This window comes from Micromys minutus, assembly GCF_963924665.1.
Source record: "Micromys minutus genome assembly, chromosome: 27".
Classification (NCBI taxonomy): domain Eukaryota; kingdom Metazoa; phylum Chordata; class Mammalia; order Rodentia; family Muridae; genus Micromys; species Micromys minutus.
The window spans coordinates 19,469,910-19,490,007 of NC_137962.1; the positions used below are offsets into that span (position 1 = coordinate 19,469,910).

The window sequence follows — 20,098 nt, forward strand, 5'->3', positions numbered from 1 at the left end:
GAGGCTGCCTGGGACCTCCTCATTAACCTCTTTTCTTTTTGGGTAGGTAGGAGCTGTAGGATTAGCTGCTCCAGCTACCTTCTCTGTAACACGGAGCATCTCCCTCTCTCTGTCCCACTTTCTCCTGTGAAACAGCTTTTGACCTCCACTTCAAGCCCAGTTCTGACCCTTGAATGTGGACCAGTAGCTACTGCTGGGTGGGAAACCATGGCCGGAGCTTCTGCTCTGTGGAGCAGTTACTCTCTCCATCTGTATCACCCCACAGCTTCTCTTCTGCCAACCACAGGTCCAAAAGCTAGCATAAGTCCCATGCCTGTACCATAACCCAGCACCTGTATCATAGCCCTGAGCCTGCACCAAAGCCCTGAGCCTGCACCATAGCCCTGAGCCTGCACCATAACCCAGCACCTGCACCATAGCCCTGAGCCTGCACCATAGCCCTGAGCCTGCACCATAGCCCAGCACCTGTACCATAACCCTGAGCCTGTACCATAGCCCTGAGCCTGCACCATAGCCCAGCACCTGTACCATAGCCCAGCACCTGTACCATAGCCCAGCACCTGTACCATAGCCCAGCACCTGTACCATAGCCCAGCACCTGTACCATAGCCCAGCACCTGTACCATAGCCCAGCACCTGTACCATAGCCCAGCACCTGTACCATAGCCCCGAGCCTGCACCAGTGCTTTGCTGTCTGGGTGGGGACTGGCTATGAGATTTTTCCTCTGGTCTTTCTCTGCCACACCCCTCCTGCATCCACCTACAGCCCCTGGGAGATGCTGGATGAGGTGGGGGAACATATCTATAGGGGATGCTCCTCTCAAACCCTCCCTCAAGCTGCTGCTGAGTGATTCTGGTGCTGATAGCTGCTCTGGCCTCACCCTCTTGGCAGCCTTGGGTTTCAGTGTTTGGGAGTCAGATGAGGACAAGTTGGCTTTTCTCTTTCAGGGAGAGCACTGCAGCAGAGAGTGATGGGAGGGGAATCAGTAAGTAGGATGGCCAAGGAGCTCAAGCATGGCTAAATGCGGGGTCCCCCGGGGCTTCCTATTCCACATGTCAATCATTGCTTTCACTAAGAGTGGTGGGGCCCCATTAGCCTGCCAGAGAACTGATGGACACTCTTTAGGGCGGGGTTCCTGGGCCATGTTTGATCCTGACATTAAGGAACTATTTACTTAGTTGGACATGAATATGGGATTGGAGAGGTGGGCATGAGCAAGTAGTTCAGACAAGCACTGCAGTGGGCAAGGGCCTCCCACGGTTCTTAACCTTAGAGAAAGCTTCCTGTTAATGAATGGAGCCCCACCCACAGAATCAGCTGACAGGTGCTCTTTCACATTGGAGCACAGCCATTCTTAGAGTACCCCCTGCTGCTTGCTGATGTTACTTTGTTTCAGGGGTCTGAAACTTGACTTGAGGAGGCAGTTTCCAAACTAAGGGGTAGGGAAGGGGACAAGCCATGCTTCTAAGCCAAGTTTAAAGGTACTTTATGCCAGGGTCCCTTCACCAACCACTGATGTCAGGCGTGTGGGTCCGCCATACTCCCAACTACTGACCTCGTCCTCCCTTTGCCGTGTCTGTCTCTGCTTGACTCAGAATCCTGGCCTTTGGGCAACTTTCTTATGCATTCCAGGCTCCAGAATTCCATTTTCAAGTCTTTCTGTCTGTACTGCATTCTCCTTGTTTTTGAGCAAGGGGTTGGGAGACCTGGCTTCACTGTCCTATCTAAAGTCCCTAGAGGTTTTAAGGTTGGAAATAGACTAAAAAGGACTAGTGTTTTGTACAGGACCTTCTTGGCTTAAGTTGGAAACCACAGAGGATGCAGCTGCTCACCAGGATGGGGCAGGAATGAGGGAGCGAGGAGCTATACACACTGTGCTGTGCTTCAATCCAGGGAGCCTGGAAAGACTGTGGCATCCAAGGCTCTAGAGCAAGTGGCTTGTCTGACGTGACAACAGCCAGGTGGGGGTAGGGCCTGGAGGTGAGATCTGAGCTTTTACTTCCCTATCTTAGGTTTACTCGCTTTCCTTTCCACATTGATTCCTGAGATGACCCATTAAAGAGTTCCCACACTCAGAACACGGTGGAAAGTGATAAACTCTGTAGTCCGGGAACAGCCCTCTGGACACTCCCAGCTACAGGATGTTTTTCTCCAAAGCTGTTCCTAGCCATTCTTTGATTTTGCAGACCACCCAGTCTTTCTCATTTTGTTTGGGGTTTTTTTTTTGCCCCAAATTTGGGAGTGGGCCCCAACTATTGAAAAAAAAAGACTTATTGCATAAACACACAGAAAAAGAGCATTTGAAAATCTTAGGAGAAAATGTCCCACAATCTGCAGGAGAGCGGCTTACACCCCTCCGTGCTGAGCTGAGCACAGGCTCTCTGCAATGCCGTGTAATGACCTCATCTGGTCTGCTATGCTTCCTTGTGGTTTTGAACAACTGTGTTCACGTGGGCAAATCATTAACCATTTTTCCCTGAAGCTGGGCATTTATTCTCTCTCTTCATGTTCACAAGATTTATTAGTATATTTTGGGTGAAACCCACCAGTTATTTGTGTCCAGATGCCAACACACATACTTCTGTTGGACAACACACAGAGGTCTCCCGCAGGGGACAGAGAATGCACATGAGCCAAGGTTCCTTTCCCACTACTCCCTGATAAGTTCAGAATCTGAGAGCGACCTCTTAAGAACTCACTACTATTGTCACTGTTTCTGCCAGGAGAACAATTCTGTGCTGACCAAATAAAAACAATAATACTAAATCCAAACTGAAGCTTACTTTTCACTTACCTGTAGTCTTTACATATCTTTTTGCTTGTTACAAAAATATTGCTGGTGTCAGTTTAGAAATATTAGAATAAAAGAAGGTATATTGGGGTAGTTTTCCTCTGAGTCTAGGAGACATTCATATGGTGAGATGCTCACAAAATATTTTGTTCACACATACACACAAAAACAAAAAACAAAAAAATAGCTTTTGCGTACAAGGACAGTTCTGTTACAGCAAGTGTCCCCACTCTCATCACAGCTGTGATCCCAAGGTCACTAGACACTTCATGGTTTTATCCCAGATCTCCCTGGCACACCCCAAAACAAACAACTCAACGCTGCTTCGTAGGAATAGATCAATTTGAGATTTAAGGAGAAACGCTAAAGGAGTTTTCAACACTGAGATCCTGAGAGATTGCTACCCTTGGGTCTCTCCGGAGTAAGAGATGAATGATAAATGATCAAGTTGGGGGAGTTTGTCTGCAATGCCATTTCAGCAACACATAGGTATGAGGTTTGTAAGCAGATGCTACTGGCAGGAAAATACTCCCCTCCCAGGGTTCGGAAAGTACCCAGCCCAGCAGGTGTGCATGTATATATAGGGACCGAGCCAGAGCCTTTCCAAGAGAGTCGCAGCTCCCGCAGTCCCTGCTCTCTACCTCTTTTCAGCTGGACCCTTGCTACCTGTGCCTCTGGTTGCCCTAGCAACCATGAACCGCCAGTTCAGTTCTCAGTCTGCATTTAGCTCGAGGAGCAGGAGGGCTTATAGCTCCAGATCTTTGTCAGGCTTTGGAGGTGGGAGGCAGGCTCTGGTGTCTGTGGGTCAGTCGAGGAGGTATGGAGGTGGTGGGTTCAGTTCCAGGAGTCTCTACAGTCTGGGTGGTAGTAAAAGCATCTTTGGGAGCCTAGTGGGGCGAAGTGCCAGTGGTTTCTGCCAGGGTAGAGGGGCAGGAGGAGGATTTGGGGGAGGGAGAAGCTTTGGTGGAGGTGGCTTTGGGGGTGGCTATGGTGGAGGTAGCAGATTTGGAGGTGGTTTTGGGGGTGCTGGATTTGGCACTAGCAGTTTTGGGTTTGGAGGCTTCGGTCCTTCTTATCCTTCCGGGGGGATCCACGAAGTGACTGTTAACCAGAGTCTCCTGGAGCCCCTTCACCTGGAGGTGGATCCTGAGATTCAGAGAGTCAAGACCCAGGAGAGGGAGCAGATCAAATCTCTCAACAACAAGTTTGCCTCCTTCATTGACAAGGTAAGTACCTATGAGCAGGGAGAGTCCCTGTTGGCCATAGAATGGCCTCACGATACCAGAGTGCAGCTACCACTGTGCTGTTTAAGTTGATGGAACTCACTGCCTCTTGTGTGTGTGCTGGGAACTCAAGAAAGCAGTTAACCTAGGCTTTTAACATAAGCATTTGACACAGGCTTCTAGGGGCGGTGGGGGGGGGGCACTCGCTGTTAGTAGGAAGCAGATAAGGGGCGTGGCAAGACCAACAGATGCACACAGCACTCATAATCACTCTCACTCTCTGTTACCCATGTTTCACTCATCTGTGTACCTCGGCGTTTGTTCAATCACCTGTGCTTCTCACATTCATCCTTCCACCCACCCTACACACCTATGTATTCATTCACCTACCCACCTGCTCAAACATAAGCATCCTCCATCCATCCAACCATCTGTCCATCTGTCTGTCTGCCTGTCCATCTGTTTATCCATCCATCCATCATCCATTCATCATACACACACACACACACACACACACACACACACACACACACACACACACACACCATTCATTTACCTACTCATACACACACATCTAGCTGTCCTCTTATCTTCTCAGGTGCACATATCTATTTATTTCTTTACTCATCCATCTATCTCCATTCATACATCCAATCAATCCACCTACCCACCACCCCATCTACCATCCATCCATCCATCCACCCTTCCACCCACCCACCTATCCATCCACCCACCCACCCATCCATCCATCCATCCACTCACCCACCCACCCACCCACCCATCCACCCACCCACCCACCCACCCACCCATCCATCCACCCACCCACCCACCCATCCATCCATCCATCCATCCATCCATCCATCCATCCACCCACCCATCCATCCACCCACCCATCCATCCATCCATCCACCCACCCATCCATCCACCCATCCACCCACCCATCCATCCATCCATCCATCCATCCATCCATCCACCCACCCACCCACCCATCCATCCATCCACCCATCCACCCACCCACCCACCCACCCACCCACCCATCCACCCATCCATCCATCCATCCATCCATCCATCTATATCTCCACACACCCACTCATCTATCATTCACATAACCATCATCTATCCCTCCTTCTGCCCACACTCACATACATAACCAACATAAATGCCTGCACCCATTCCCTGGTATGCACTCACCTGTGTATTAACCTATCCATTCACCTATCTATCAGTCTACCTGCCCCATTGTCTCACTTGCATTTAATCCACAAATATTTTATTAGGTCTCCTGTATGCTGCTGTACATACAGCCTCCCAGGAAGCTACAAAATGGAATGGCAGAATTGTGATGCTTTATGGGAGACGTATTAGTATGTGGTAGCTCAAAGGTGCCTGGGCCTTGCCTGCTGGATACTGGGAGTGCTTTGCTGGGAGACCCTAGGTCTTACCGGGTCTTGAAGATAGAGGAAGAGACAAACAGCTGTCAGACAGAGAATGTTCATGCAGTGAGGAGGCATGAAAAGTGTGACCCCTTCAGGAAAATGACAGAAGGGAGGGATGTGGTGGGGACCGCTAGAGAGACAGGCAGCGACAGCAGCTAGGAAGAGTGTTTTGATGTGAACTAAGGTCGGTTACATAGAATGAGTCTTTCTGTCTGAGCTGGCCTTTATACCCCTTCCCTCAGGGTCAATAAAGGGCCACCTTGAAGTCCTTTACCCTAATTCACATGAGGTTGACAGACAGCTATGGTAAAAACCAACCCTTTGTCACTTGCACAGTGGCCACCATCTGCTATCAGGGCAAGTGTTGGAGACGGAGCAGTGTGTGAGCAGGTGCAGGAGGACGTAGAGAGAGGGTCATCGGGGTCTCCAGGGGAGTTCAGCAGAACCATGTGCTTGTGTCTACTGATCACTCGGGACAAGAAACATGTCACCATGGTTCCCGAGTACAGACAGGGGCTGGAAGGTTTGCCTGGTGCAAAGACTTACAGTGAGGGAGAGGCTACTAGGAGGCCAAGGTTGGCCAAGGAAGGAGCAGGGGAAATTGGCAAACAGAGTCCCACAGACTTCTAGAAATTAATCTAGGCTTTTCACTCTATCAAGGCTTCTGACAAGGACGGGAGCCTATGTTAATTTTACAGCACAAGAATCAGTGGCTTCATATTCTCCCTTTGGAGCAGGCCCTGTGAGGACAGACAGCCTCTGGGCCCCAGTCTTGAAGAAAGCAAACTTTTGTTACTGTAATTTCTCACCGTGGTTTTGGCTTCCCTTCTGGTGCAGCCTGGACTTTTCTCAATAGTACTGCAGAGGCATGCTTTCAAAGGTCAGCATCCTTTTCTTAATAAATCCTCCCTGGAGTCTTGTCTCATTTGGCGTGAAAGCCACAATCTGAGGAGGTGTCAAAGCCACAGTCACCAAGCACGCTGCTGCAATGGAATGCAGAACGGATTTTTCCACTCCCTGGGAGTGACACCACCACAGAAGGAACAGTGATAGTGGCAGGAATTTTCCGGGGGGGGGGGGGGGTGTTACAGGCTGTGCTGATAAGAATACCGCTTATCATCTCCCTCATTGTTACAGGCTGTGCTGATAAGCATACCGATTATCATCTCCCTCATTGTTACAGGCTGTGCTGATAAGAATACCGTGAGGGCTGGTTGCCCAATCCCTTGCTGTGATAAAGCCAGTGAAGACAGGCCTGAGAAGGAGGCTCCCTGATCACATTCTTCTCATTAGAGTCAGAATCCAAAGGGACTTGGCAGGGCTGGCTCCCTAGACAGGCGAAGTCTCAGGGGCCTGGGAATTCTGGGCGCTGCCTAGTGCTTCATCATACGAGTGTATGCAAAGTGTTGTTCTGACCCCACAAAGCAGAGGTTTCCCATCCCTTTCTTTCATGGCTCCAGGAGAGGGGTGCTGGACTTTGGAGATCTCTCTCTCTCTCTCTGAATGTGCATATACGAATGGATGCATATAAATGTATTTATGTAGAGATGAGTGCATGCTCATGTATTTGTGAGCAGGCGAATGTGTGAATATGAATGTCTGTGTGGATATGAATATTTGTGCATGTAAATCTGTATGTAGAGGTATATGTGATACACATTTATATGTACATATACACATATATGTAATGCATATGTACACATGCATATATGTAACATGTATGTGTATATGTATATGAATGTTTGAGGCTGTGTATGTGTGTGTGCACACACTTGTGTATGTCTATGTGCACACACTTGCATGCACTCGAGGGAAGCACACTACAACCCAGCCCTTTCTATCACTGCATGGGCGAGGAAGGTCCATCTGTGGGGAACTCGTTGGGGAAAAGCTGAAGCTGGTTTGGTTGACAGGAAGCACATGCTATGCATACATTTGCCCTATGCAGCCAGAACCCTTTCTGTGTTCAGTCTGTGTCCCCACAGCTAGAGAGGAAGAAATGGCGAAAACACAGTGCTTTCTTTCCTAGGCGAGTGAAGGAAACAGAAAATATGGGGCATTTCTCAAATATCTGTCAGCCCAAAGCTCTTACTTGGGGCATCTAAATGCACTGCAGGATTTAAAACAGCCAAATCACTTGTTTTAAATTTTCTGGCTGGATTATAATAGCATCTAAATGAAGCTACTGTCTCAAAAACCTCAGTGGTTGGCAGCAAACGTGGTAGTGGATAGAGGGGGCACCCACCTAAAGAATATCCCAAGACCCATTTTTCCTTCTGTGTCTTGTCCTCAGTCATGTTCTATGTTCCAATAATAAAGATGAAGGAAGTGGCGTTTGCTCACATTGGCATGGATAAATTAAGTGTGGGGTGAGAGGTCTGGTATATAAAGGTCTATAGCTGGTTGAAACTGGCTGGAGGTGACCTAAGGAACCGCGATGCCTCCCTTGAAAGTCCAGAAGGCCCATTTCAAATTTCTGAGGTTTGAGTGTGCTCTTCCAATGGAGACAAGTTTGGGGTGTTCCTCAGGTGCGCTTCCTGGAGCAGCAGAACCAGGTGCTACAGACAAAATGGGAGCTGCTGCAGCAGGTGAACATCTCGACTCGAACCAGCAGCCTGGAGCCAATCTTTGAGGAGTTCATCAGTCAGCTGCAGAGGCAGGTGGATGCTCTGACCACTGAGAAGATGCGCCAAAACTCGGAGATCAGGAGCATGCAGGATGTCGTGGAGGATTACAAGAACAAGTGAGGATCCGGGGCGGGGCAAAGGGTTGAGGAGATGACTATCAGGTCCTGCTGCAGGTGGGCTCTACATTGTGTGAACACAGTGGGTACGGTTTTACATGTGTGGGATAGCAGTGAAGCCAGGTGTCATATGGAGCAGGGAAGGGCGGGAGATTAGAGAGCCCTACCATAAGTTCACCTCTCTGCCCAGAGTTTGCCCTCCTTGCAGAGTGCTCTGAGGAGGAGATCTTAAATTTTAGATGCATCCTGTCGCATCAGACTCTGCGCCCCGCGTCAGTGGTTCTGATCCAGCAGGTCTGGGATGCAGCCGGTGTATCTCAACCGTATGGTACTAATGTTAGTGCACTGGGGGCCACACTCTGGGAAACACTGGTTGAGAAGAAACAATACTTAAGAGTTCTTAGTACTGGCGCTTACTAAGGACAAGCAATTACGGGCAGTCATGGTGGGGATAACAGTTGCGTTTCAGATCAGTCGTCCATGAGCGACTGTCGGTGCCAGAGTGGCCTCGTCTCTCCCACCTTAGGGTGCTTTTTTTGACATCACCTTGTTGTGCTTACTGTGTTGGGCCACTGGAGGGTCATGTGTGTGTGTGTGTGTGTGTGTGTGTGTGTGTGTGTGCGTGCACATGCTCACACATGTGTGAGTCTACAGGGAAAAACAAACCATTGGAGGTGGAGACAAAACTGTAGATGAAATATTTTTCTTTTGAAAGATTTAGTTACGGTGGTTGTTACCTTATGGTCTTAATGGAAAAGGCTTGAGGGAGATATTTATAAAGTCACAGCATCAGAATAAATTCGAGCATTCAGGGGACATTCTTTGTGCATGCCTCTGAGGTTTGCTCTTGGGTTCTCATCCTGTTGGTCAGGAGTTTTGGGAGCTTCCTCCAGCCACTCATCTGCCAGAACACTAGGCCCTGGCAGCAGCAGCAGTGCCGAGTGCAGGGGGAGGGGTTCAGGACAGCAGAGGCTGGGGAGAGTCGGGGCTTTCTGCTGGGAGGCTGACTCTCAAGGAGCCCAGGTTAGCCCTTACAGCCTGCTTCTCGCCTCCATCACAGGTATGAGGATGAAATCAACAAACGGACCAATGCGGAGAATGACTTTGTTGTTTTGAAGAAGGTAAGGGAAAAGAGGGGTCCTCAGGAGCTCAGGATTGGGTAGGAAAAACCCCCTGGGGGTGCTCTGTGCTAGGGACAGGGTGAACTCTTGGACTAATATGGAGTGTGCTCAGTGGCAAGGTCCTGACACACAAGAAAGTCAGGCCCATGCTCCCAGAGTCCTCTAGGCTTTGGAAATGGAAATTAAGTTAATTAAGCAGCTTTCAAATGTCAGCTGTGTGTAGTCTTGGGGCTGGGGAGGGACCTAGGGAGTTGATGTGACTGACTTAGGTGTGGAGGTGGTGTTGTGCCTCTTTCTGGCTAGGAAAGTCTGTTTTCAGGTCCGGCTTGAGTGAAGTGACATTTTTAGCCAGGAAGTAGACCAGAGAACTTTTGCCACTGGCGGGGGGTGGTGGTGGGGCAGTCACCGGGAAGCTGGTGGCCTGCAATGCCTGGGTGATGAAATTGAACACCTTTGCTACACAGGACGTGGATGCTGCTTTCATGGGCAAATCAGACTTGCAGTCCAAAGTGGACATGCTGTATGGGGAGGTTAACTTCCTGAAATATCTGTTTGACACGGTGAGTGCAGCTCTGAGGAGAAGTCCCCGTTTCTGGAGAAGGCTGACCCCTCCCCCCCTGGAAAATTCCCTCAGCTTCAGTGGTTCTGGTCCAGCCAGTGGAGATGTGGGTGGGGCAGAGAGCATCTTGAGGTTGGTGAGGGTAAAGTAGGTCCCTGTATCTTGCTGTCAGACCACTTGGGGCATGGGGGGGGGAACAACCAGGTCTTCACATACTGTGGGAAGTCCACGGACTGTGGGAGAAAAAAACCCCATAGAGGACAATAGAAGGGATTTTGTAGTAAGGACAAACTGAAGGAGAACAGGACAGTGAGCTCCCCACCCCCACCTGTCACCCATATCTAACATGGGGGCTCATGCTCTGACTTGAGCATGAGCTCCACTTACCCCATGGAGATGTCCATTCAACAGAAGAATGCATGAACTCACTTGGTAGTCAAGCAGCTCCAAACTGGATTCCTTTCCAACTGTCTCTGAGAACTCTTTTGGCAACAAGGGACAACTGTGTCTATCAAGGGCCTGTATCAAAAAACCTGGGGATCCATCCCATATACAGTCACCAAACCCAGACAATATTGCTGATGCCAAGAAGTGCATGCCGACAGGAGCCCGATATAGCTGTCTGCTGACAACCTTCGCCAGAGCCTGACAAACAGAGTCAGATGCTTTCAATCAACCACTGGACTGAGCACGGGGTCCCCAGTGGAGGATTCAGAGAAAGGACTGAAGGAGCTGAAGGGGTTTTCAACCCCATAGGAAGAACAACAATATCAACCAACCAGACCCCACCCCCCTGCCCAGAGCTCCCAGGGACTAAACCACCAACCAAAGAGGAGCCTTGGCTCCAGCCACATACGTTGCAGATGCATCAGGCATCAATGAGAGGAGAGGTCCTTGGCCCTGTGAAGGCTCAATGCCCTAGTGTAGGGGAATGCTAGGGCAGGGAGGTGGGAGGGAATAGGTGGGTGGGAGAGCCATGTTCCTAGAGGCACGGGGAGGGGATATGGGATAGGGGGATTCTGTAGGGGAAATGGGGAAAGGGGATAACATTTGAAATATAAGTAAAGAAAACACCCAACTTAAAAAAAAAAAAAAAGGTAGTGAAGCCATAGCAAGGCTGGGCAGTTAGTACAAGAGAAGCTTGTTGGGGTCACAGGCTCCTTCCTGAGCCCCTTTACCTTTAGTTAAAACACTTAAGGCCATATCTTTATAGTATGTTTCATAGTACAGAGCAGTTAAGAGGACGTCCTATCAGGAGGCGTTGCTAGTCCAGCTTTCTGGCTTCCCCTGACAGCCTTGCGGCCGAGGGTGGAAGGAGTGAAGTGTGTTCCGTGTCTCGCAGGAGCTGTCTCAGATACAAACCCATGTCAGCGATACCAATGTCATCTTGTCCATGGACAATAACCGCTCCCTGGACCTGGACAGCATCATCGACGCGGTGCGAGCCCAGTACGAGTTAATTGCGCAGAAGAGCAAAGACGAAGCTGAGACACTGTACCAGACCAAGGTGAGCTTGGGTTTCAAGTCTGCACCCCGAAATACACAGACAGTCCTCGAACTACTATTGCCTCCTGACTCTACAGTCTAACAGGCCTATGGCAAGGACTTCAGAAGTTTCCTTTCTCTCCTCAACACAGAATATGACAGGATAGTTCCTGCCTGTTTTGTTTGTTTGCTTGAATTTAGCCAATCCTTCTGGAGAACTCATAGGTGCCAGGCTGTGTAATTTCCCTAAGCCTTGAAACAAGCAGCTATCTTCTTGGAAACACTAACCAAACCCAGGTGTGTGATGTACGAACAGGTTCTCAACTCCATACAACACCAGCTACTTTTACATTTTTTATTACGGCACATTTTTTTCTTTTTAGTTTTCTACTTTGCTCTTTTATCCATCACTTAGAAATCTTAGAGCCACTTTCTGCGACTCCAAACATCTTACAACATTCCTAGCAGTGTGGGAACTTAATGGGGTGAACGCGTTTGTCACTAGGCCGCTGGGCATAGTTTCGACAGCCTCTTGGGTATGAATTGATGGTTTTGAGTGGTTAAGTCTCTAGTTGAAGGAACAAAGGCTGAAGCCCAGTCTTTCATTTCTGAGCGACTAGGATGTGGTGACCTGCTCTGTGGATTTTAAGGGCAATCCCAGCATTGCCGACCTCTGCCCCACAGTCTGGAAACATGTTCTGGGCTGCAGTGGATTTTGTCAGGAGGCTAGGGAGGGAGAGCTCTGTCAGCACGCACATTTTCTTGTCAGCTCTTCCTGAGGATGCCCCGGGTATTGTCTGGTTGATAAGGCAATACTGGCACAGGAGGGAAAGAAAGGAACATGGGTGCTGTGAGGGCTTTTGACACCAGCAGATTCTGCTAGGAGAATTGTTCTGGAAAAGGAACAAGGAATATGGTGGTCTGGAAAGAGAGAGGGGGACAGGCTGTGTGAAGGTGCCTGATAATGTTGGTGAAGAGCCTTAAGAAGCAGGTTTGTCTGGGTGGAAATGAGTGAAAAGGGAAACCTGCTACAGTGGGGTGCGTGTGTGCGCACATGTGTGTGCACATGTATGTATTATGTATGTGTGCGCGTTTTCGTGTCTGTATAGCACTGTCTCTTTATGCTGCTTAGCTGAGGGAGGTTTGGGGTTAGTGTGAGCATGTGTGATCACAACTCCAAGAGAGAGCAACACAGATGTTTCTCTGGGAGAGCCTGGAGAACTGCAGACACTGACCACGATGGTGCTTCTGACCCACAGTACCAGGAGCTGCAGATCACGGCTGGGAAACACGGAGACGACCTGAAGAATAGCAAGATGGAGATCTCGGAGCTCAACCGCAACATCCAGAGGCTGCAGGCAGAGATCGCCAGCATCAAGAAGCAGGTAGGACAGGACCCAGGGTGGGCTCATCAGACATGCCACCTCCCATAAGGCCCAGGTCGAATTCCAGAAGCTCAACACCTCTGTGCTCCCCCACCTGGCTCGGATTTAGATCGAACAGATGCACGGATCCATTTCCGATGCAGAGGAGAGAGGAGAAAGGGCTCTCCAGGATGCCAAGCAGAAGCTGCTGGAAATGGAAGAGGCCCTACAGCAGTCTAAGGAGGACCTGGCCAGGCTGCTGAGAGATTACCAGGCAATGCTGGGTGCCAAGCTGTCCTTGGACGCGGAGATCGCCACCTACCGACAGCTCTTGGAGGGCGAGGAGAGCAGGTGGGTGTACAGCCATGATGGCGGGCCAAAGATGAGGATGTACCCATGGAATAATGAGACCGGAGAGGCTTTTCCACGGGTTCCCGGGAAGATCGCCCAGGGTGAGCAGGGACATTTAAGTCAAGATGTATAAGTTACAAGGGCAGGGAAGAAGCCATCGCTGCCAGCCCCCTTCTCCCAAGCACCGTGCTTCTACCCTAGCCAAAGCTGGCTGCAGCCACGTGTGACCCACAGATGCTACAAAGGTGCACGCTGGGGGACACCTCTGCTCTACACTTCCACCAGCTCCTATGATTGATGGGTATGCTTTCATTTCACAGGATGTCCGGGGCGCTGCAGAGTCAAGTGAGCATCTGTAAGTAGCAGGGTCCAGGGACAGGAAGGTGGTTGGTGCTGGGCAGAGGGTGGGCTGGGCCAGGTTGCTTTTGTTTTCTAGTCTCATTAAAAAAAAAAAAAAAAAAAAAAAAAAAAAACCACCAAAGTGAGCAAGGCCTGCTTCCCTTGCTTGAGATACTTGACAACACCGGTTAGAGATCAGTAAGAACTGAGCACAAAGGACCTGTCTCTAAACAGGAATGGCATGCTTTACTTAAAGGCATGCCTACATCCTTCCAAAGCGTGCTCTCCACTTCCAGTGCCTCTGTTTGCAAAGGGGAGGGCCCCGTTGATCCCTGGCTGCAGGCGCTCAGGGCTAGTGCTTCTGGGTCCCCCTGCCGAGTTCTCCTGGCCATCTGTGTCTGTCCTTCCCTGGTCCAGCGGTGCATAGTAGCCAGGTGACCATTGGCGCTGGCAGCGGCGGCGGCGGCGGTGGCTCCGCAGGTTATGGCAGCAGCTCCCGTGGAGGCGGAGGAGGAACAGGCTCCCGCGGGGGCGGCGGCGGCGGCGGGAGCTACGGCTCAAGCAGCAGAAGCAGCAGCAAATACGTGAGCGGCGGCGGCGGCTCCCGCACGCAGATACTTCAGACCTCCACCCACAGCTCGCGCAGGCACGTGGTGGAGTAGCAGCCGCTGCACTTCTAAGGCCTTCTCCCCGAATCTCTCCCGGGCGCCCTCACCTATCTTTTCCCAGTGGGTCTCAGCAAGTTTCCAGATGACACTCAGACTCTAGGAGAGGAAGAGACAGATTCATGCGCATGCAGTTATCGCAACGCTGGTCTTGACAGCCTCAGGGGTTTTGTCCAGCAACGAAGAAAAAGATCTTAGTGAACAACTTCACTAAGATCCTCAGTCCCAGGTTCCTGCTTCTAAACTGGGTTGCTCAGTAAATAGTAACCCACCCCGCAGCAGCCTACTGAATTAGTTATTGCAAGGCAAGCTTGCTTAGTGAGGGGGACATCTGAGCCTAGAGCCTGCGGGGGCGGGTCGGGGGGGGGGCTTTGCTCTGCAGACTCACGCTCTTTCAGCAAGGGTAGGTTTGTTGTTCTGATTCGGTACCACCTGTAGGTTGTGCCTGTCTGTGCTGACCTGTGTTATCCCCAGGTTAACAGCCTTGCCAGGATATTTCAGTCCAGTCCTTGTCAGGGGTGGGTCCCCTGCATTTAGAGCCAGCCCCTTCCTGAATTCCACTCCAAAAGGCCCTGCTGAGAAGTACCCAAACGCCTTTGGGGCAGCCCTGCTCCACGCCCCTGGGTCTGAGGAAAGAGAGGTTGCTGACTTGGATTGTAGAGCGCTCCAGCCTTGTGCCAATCTGGAAATGGCCTGGGTGTTTGCAAACAAGCCAAGACTCGTTTTCAGACCTCATCTGTCCCTTCTGTCCTCTGATTCTGAGCACCCTGCCAGACTCTGTCTCCTAATTTAAAATTTAATTTGAAGTTCTATCAAAAATACTTGAGCTGCGCTGAGGGGGCAGGAAGAGGAAAGCAGCAGCCAATGAACAGTCACGAGAGAGGGAATGCCTTTGCTTCGCAGTCTGGATACCCTTTCACTTGCTCACCTAGTCCCTACAACCACTGTGTCTGTAATTCTGTCCGGGAGAGCTTCTCTGCAGGTGCTGCTGGGTAATGCTTGTGACCTCATTTCCTGGCTGGAAGCTGAACTCTGAAGGGCTTGGCAGTTCTGTTTTTTTCTACAATAAATTTCTCTGTGATCTTCATATGAAAGATGAGTTGTTACTTTGTCAGTTCTTTGAAACTAATTCTAATTGGAAAAGTTAAGGCTCATTATTTTTCTCCTTGTGAGAGTATGGGTACCATATGTGCACAGGAGCACACGCATGTGTGTGTGTGTGTGTGTGTGTATGTGTGTATCGGCTGGTCAGTGAGTCCCAATGCACCCACCCTTCTCTGCCTGACCCTGTGCCAGGATTGCAAGTGTGTGTCACTATGGTGGGCTTTTAAACGCTGGAAGAAAACTCAGGCCATGTGGTACAATGACAACTTGTCCCTGTGGTGGCATCATGGCCCCCAAGGATTGTTGCCTTTATTATTATTTTTTTTTTGTTGTGCAAGCAGCACACCCTCTTGGAAAGGCCCGCAAACTCTTACCATCACTAGCCTGTAAACCTGCTTGCCCTTCAAAAGCCAGCTGTGCAGTTGTACAACAGGCTATTTGTGTAGCTCCTATGGGGTGGCTTATTATGGGATGCATTCAAACTGGAGTGAATGACTGTGCAGCAGGCGCAGGCACTGAGGTGCCATGTGTATGGACAGACTTCTGAATCTTGAGGTGCAGAGACACAGGCGACATAGTATGAGGGAAGAGGAACAGAGTGGGTGTGTCTCTGGGTCTTCCAGCTTGATGGCATAAACAAGACCCCGAGGACACACACAGGCTGGAATGACGGAACCACACCAGGGGTCATCAGAGGTGGAGACTGGAGAGTGGGGCTTAGGGGCAGAGCAGGGGCAGATGTGGGTAGGGAACCAGGCAGGGTGGACAGGAGACGAAAAGATAAGGAGACAAATTAACCAGGAGGCAGGGAAACTGAGGCAATTCAAAGGCCAGAGCGGCTTTAGCAGATGCTTTAAGATCAACACATTGCAGAAACGTTTTAGCTGCATCCTTTGTGGAATTTCAGAGTCGGTGTGTGCATCGTAAGATTTTCACTCAGTGAAGGAATGTAGATATGAGATTAATTCCATTTTGACCACAACCCGTATTGGAAAAATGTATTCCCAGGCACTCCTGACGTTCTGTCTTGGCTCCAGGCCTGGGGGGAGTAGGCTAAGGAAGGGGGATGTGAGCAGAGGGCTTGCCCCAACAGAATAAGATAGAGAGCATATGTGAGCAGGGTTCTGTATTTGAAACAATAAGCCAAGAGCCCAGGCAGTAGCCAAGGGGGAGGAGGGTAGACAGCAGTGAACGTAAAAATGATTGACAGTGTTTAGCTGTTGGTGAGAACGCATTAGTCAACAGGGCGTGGTGATGACTGTGGGAACCAGGAAGAGAAGAACCAGGAAGAGGAGTTGTTCAGGGCCTTCTGTATGAGGCCACTCTGGGGACTCTGAATGCCAAGACTGGCACCACAGAGGAGACCCTTCAGTGAGCAGTGACCAGGGCAGCAGTGGTGGGCATCAGAAGCCTGTCTGTGAAAGGAGAGGCTGGAGGTCCAAGGAGAAGCCTGGGGAGGAGGGAGTTGAGTTTGTTATCTGCAGAGGTTTTAAGAGCCTGCCTAGGCAGGAAGGTTTGGCCCCAGCTGATGACCCAGTTGGACAGGTGGGAACTACAATAGATTTGGCTCCAGTGAGAGACACCATCTGTTGACTGAGCTGAGAGTGTCCCTTGGGGGAGTTTTCAGGTTGCAAGCCATGTCGACTGCTTGGCACTAAGTTGAGGGACGTCACAGGGATGGTGGGGATGTGTGCATGGGGGCCATCCCACATCTGCTGCCCCAAGTGTGCACGGGGAAGAGTCAGAGGGAAGTAAGGAAACACACAAAGTAAACTTCGTATGTTTAATGAGAAGAATAAGGTCAGACACCAGGGAAGGTTAAAGCAAGTAGAGGACAATTAGGAAGCCGGGATCGTAAAGTAAACCTGAGTTTGTTCTTTTGGCGGCACTAGACCCATTACAGGGTGTGGACTGGGATCACTCGCATGTGTATGACGCTTAAAGGGAATCCAGGGTGACTTTGGGGAGAAGCATCAGGACAGGGCCAGTCATAGGTCATCTTTCCCATCCTTCTGGGCAGGATTGTCCCAGAAAACACGGCCCTGCCTTTTCTAACCTCAAAAGACACAACTATCTTAGTCAGAGAGGAGTGGAAACCATGAAGCAGAAGGAAGGAACCAAATACCCCAGTTCTAAAGCTGTGGGCAAAAAGATGTCTCGGGACAAGGGCATAGGAAATAGAGGGAGAGGGAGAAGAGGTTTGCAAACAAGGAAGGACTCTCAGAGACTAGATGTTTATGTTCTGGACAATAGGAAGCTCCCTAGAGCTCAAACAATAGAGACAAACCCTGAGAGGCACCAGAAGGCTAGAAAAGGCATGGTGTGGTCAATGAACAGTCTCATCAGGGCCAAACACCATCACATGCAGGTCATTCCAGTGAGAAGAATAGCAGTTCTACAAATGCTATAAAATGTCTAGCTGGCATTATCTTATGTGACTCCCACCGTCCCTTGAGAGGACCTGGAAGACCCCAGCGGGGGCTTGATGAGAAATTCCATAATGCTGACTTAGTGGTTTCCCATAAGGTAGGTAGTCTGAAGCAAAGCTGGCTCCTCACTCATCAGATGATGGCTGGCAGGAGCTAGTGTGGATCTCAGGGGAGCTTTGCCAGCCTCTCCTCCCCTGTGGGAAGCTGTGCCTGGGCGGGCCACAATAGAAATCTAAATTTAATTCTACCTGCTTCTCAGCTGCAGAGATTTTTATCTAGGACACGGTGAGCAGGAGGAACAGCCATTGGCTCACTAACATTCTAACTCCATCTGACCTTGGGTGAGATGTGTGTGTCTAGGCTGGGAAGTTCTTGGTCTAAGGCGGAGTCATATGCCTAGCCCTTTGGCCCAGGATGTATCTTCGAATTAAGAGCCAGGTGCTCCAGCAGTCCCTCCTTCGGGCTCTCTGTTGCTCCCATGACTTTGCTGGACTTGCTGCCCTGGTTTTATCATCTTTCCGATTGGTCCAGGAAACTGGATGTCTTCAGGTTGATCAGTGTTCTGTTGCTGGGTTGGGCTGGGAACTTGGGCTGTTGGGAGGTTCTCCAGACTGAACAGTCATTTCCAAATGTCCCAGTGCTAATCCTGGAAGGCCTTTGGGGGGCTCCAGTGACTGCCCAGCTTCCAGCCTGCGGCCCCAGCATGCTGAGTCTGTGGAGCTTGGCTCTAAGCCACGGAACCACACATCCTGTGGTGTTACCCAGCGTTTCTTGCATCTAACCCTGCCTTCTTTCTGTCACTGGTGCTGGCTGCAAGCATCATTTTTTTTTTTTTTACGGGATGTAACACATAGAGAAGACATTTACCTTCTCTATGACAAACCTATGGTTTTACAAGTTTCAAGAACTTAAGCCGTTCTTAGTATATGGATGAGTTCCAGCAAGGGACTTGTACCCAAAATTTCCCAATGATTAATTGTATCAGCTTTTGGGTACTTCCAAATGTGAGGAGGGCAGGGCCCCTTCTCTCTAGGTATCATTTACACCCTGCAGCTTCCTTGGCAGGTAGATTTAATCCCTGTTTTACCAACGAGGAAAGTTAGTCTCAGAATTGGTAACCTGCCTAGGGTCATATGGTTAGAAATGTGCAATGGGCAGTGTAATGCACCCCCCACCCCACTGCTACCCCAATGCAGACTGAGGCAGCATTCACAGCCTCTCTCCTGCACAAGGCTCTTTGGTTCCCTCTTCTCTGGCGTCTGCTGGCTCCCACACTACCTAGCAGGGACCCTGAGGGGCTGTCTGCTTTGCTGCCCGCCTTCAGTGGATCTGTCCTTGATGGAGCACTTTCCACCTTGCATTAAAAAGCCTCGGTAGCCCCTCCTCGGCCATCTATCAGCTTTCAACATCTCACCCCGCCTCCCCATTGTCTGTGACTCCCCTGCACTCCTCCCAAGCTTTGGCTTTCCCCACTCCCCTGAAATTTCCTTCTCCCACAGCCCTGCCAGAGTCCCACAGGGCTGGGTGGCTTGTCATTGCATGTTACTCTTAACTTTTTTTTTTTTCTTGGTCCCATCTCTCAAAAAGCTCTCCAAACATCACCACACCCACCCCTGCTCGCCCCAAAGCTTCTCTTGGCAGAGGTGTGGGGGTGGGGAAGAGCCTGTGCAGATGTTCTGGAATGTTGTCAGAGTACTGTTGGGATTATCCCTCCAGTGGTCCCCCTCCCTCCTGCAGGAGGCCGAGAAGCCCCTGTGACAAGGAGGATTAGTGTTGGGGAAAGACAGACAAACCAGCTGAAAGGCCAGTACCACAGCATATTCTCAGCTGGGGCAGGAATCAAGTTTAGAGGAACGAGCCCAACAGACTAGGAACATGGTGTTAATCAAGGAAACTCCTCTGAGGAGGTGAGGACTGGGCTGAACCCTGATAAGCTGAGTGGTTCTTATTATAGTCACAGAGCATGCTGAAACTGGAGTCCAGAGCTGTAGCTAATTCGGACATGAGGGTTTTTTGTGGTCCCAAAGCCTGTCTGTGGGATGGTATTTGGAACAAGTTGCCGGGACCAGAAAGCCTCATTGGAAAGAGAAGAAGGGAACTTGGGAAATAAAGAGGGACAAAGAGAAAACGAGGAGGAGGAACTGGTCAGAGTGTGGGTGACCCGAGGCCTCCATGATACGCCATGCTTTCTTGAAAGTGGGGCTGGGATCTCTCAGCAGCGTCTACATGAGCTGTAGCACCTGGAAGTGCTTGGTGCCTACAGAAGTTTGGGCTGCTTCTCCCCTTCATTCATGCCTGCGTCTTCTAAGTGTGTGGCTTACACCTTCTGCTTCACGGATGTTTGAAACTATCCTACATCATAGGACATCTTAGGGGAGGCACTGTGGCTCACCGGCAGTGCTACACAAAGTTCCCACTCTGTGCAGTTGAGAGTAAGCCAAGGAGGGAGAACAGGGGGCGTGATTCAGAAACTGGAGCGTCCCTAGG

At 50.3% G+C, this 20,098-nt stretch overlaps 1 protein-coding gene across 1 annotated transcript; it reads left to right on the plus strand.

Moving 5' to 3' along the window:
• Positions 1-3,484: 3,484 nt before the first annotated feature.
• KRT77 (keratin 77) lies at positions 3,485-14,075 on the plus strand (the record flags this gene model as incomplete). Its single annotated transcript, XM_080939583.1, has 9 exons — positions 3,485-4,018; positions 7,980-8,194; positions 9,255-9,315; positions 9,780-9,875; positions 11,217-11,381; positions 12,619-12,744; positions 12,854-13,074; positions 13,395-13,429; positions 13,831-14,075. The coding sequence occupies 9 exons, from the start codon at positions 3,485-3,487 to the stop codon at positions 14,073-14,075; spliced, it is 1,698 nt and encodes a 565-aa protein (XP_080795709.1).
• Positions 14,076-20,098: the final 6,023 nt, after the last annotated feature.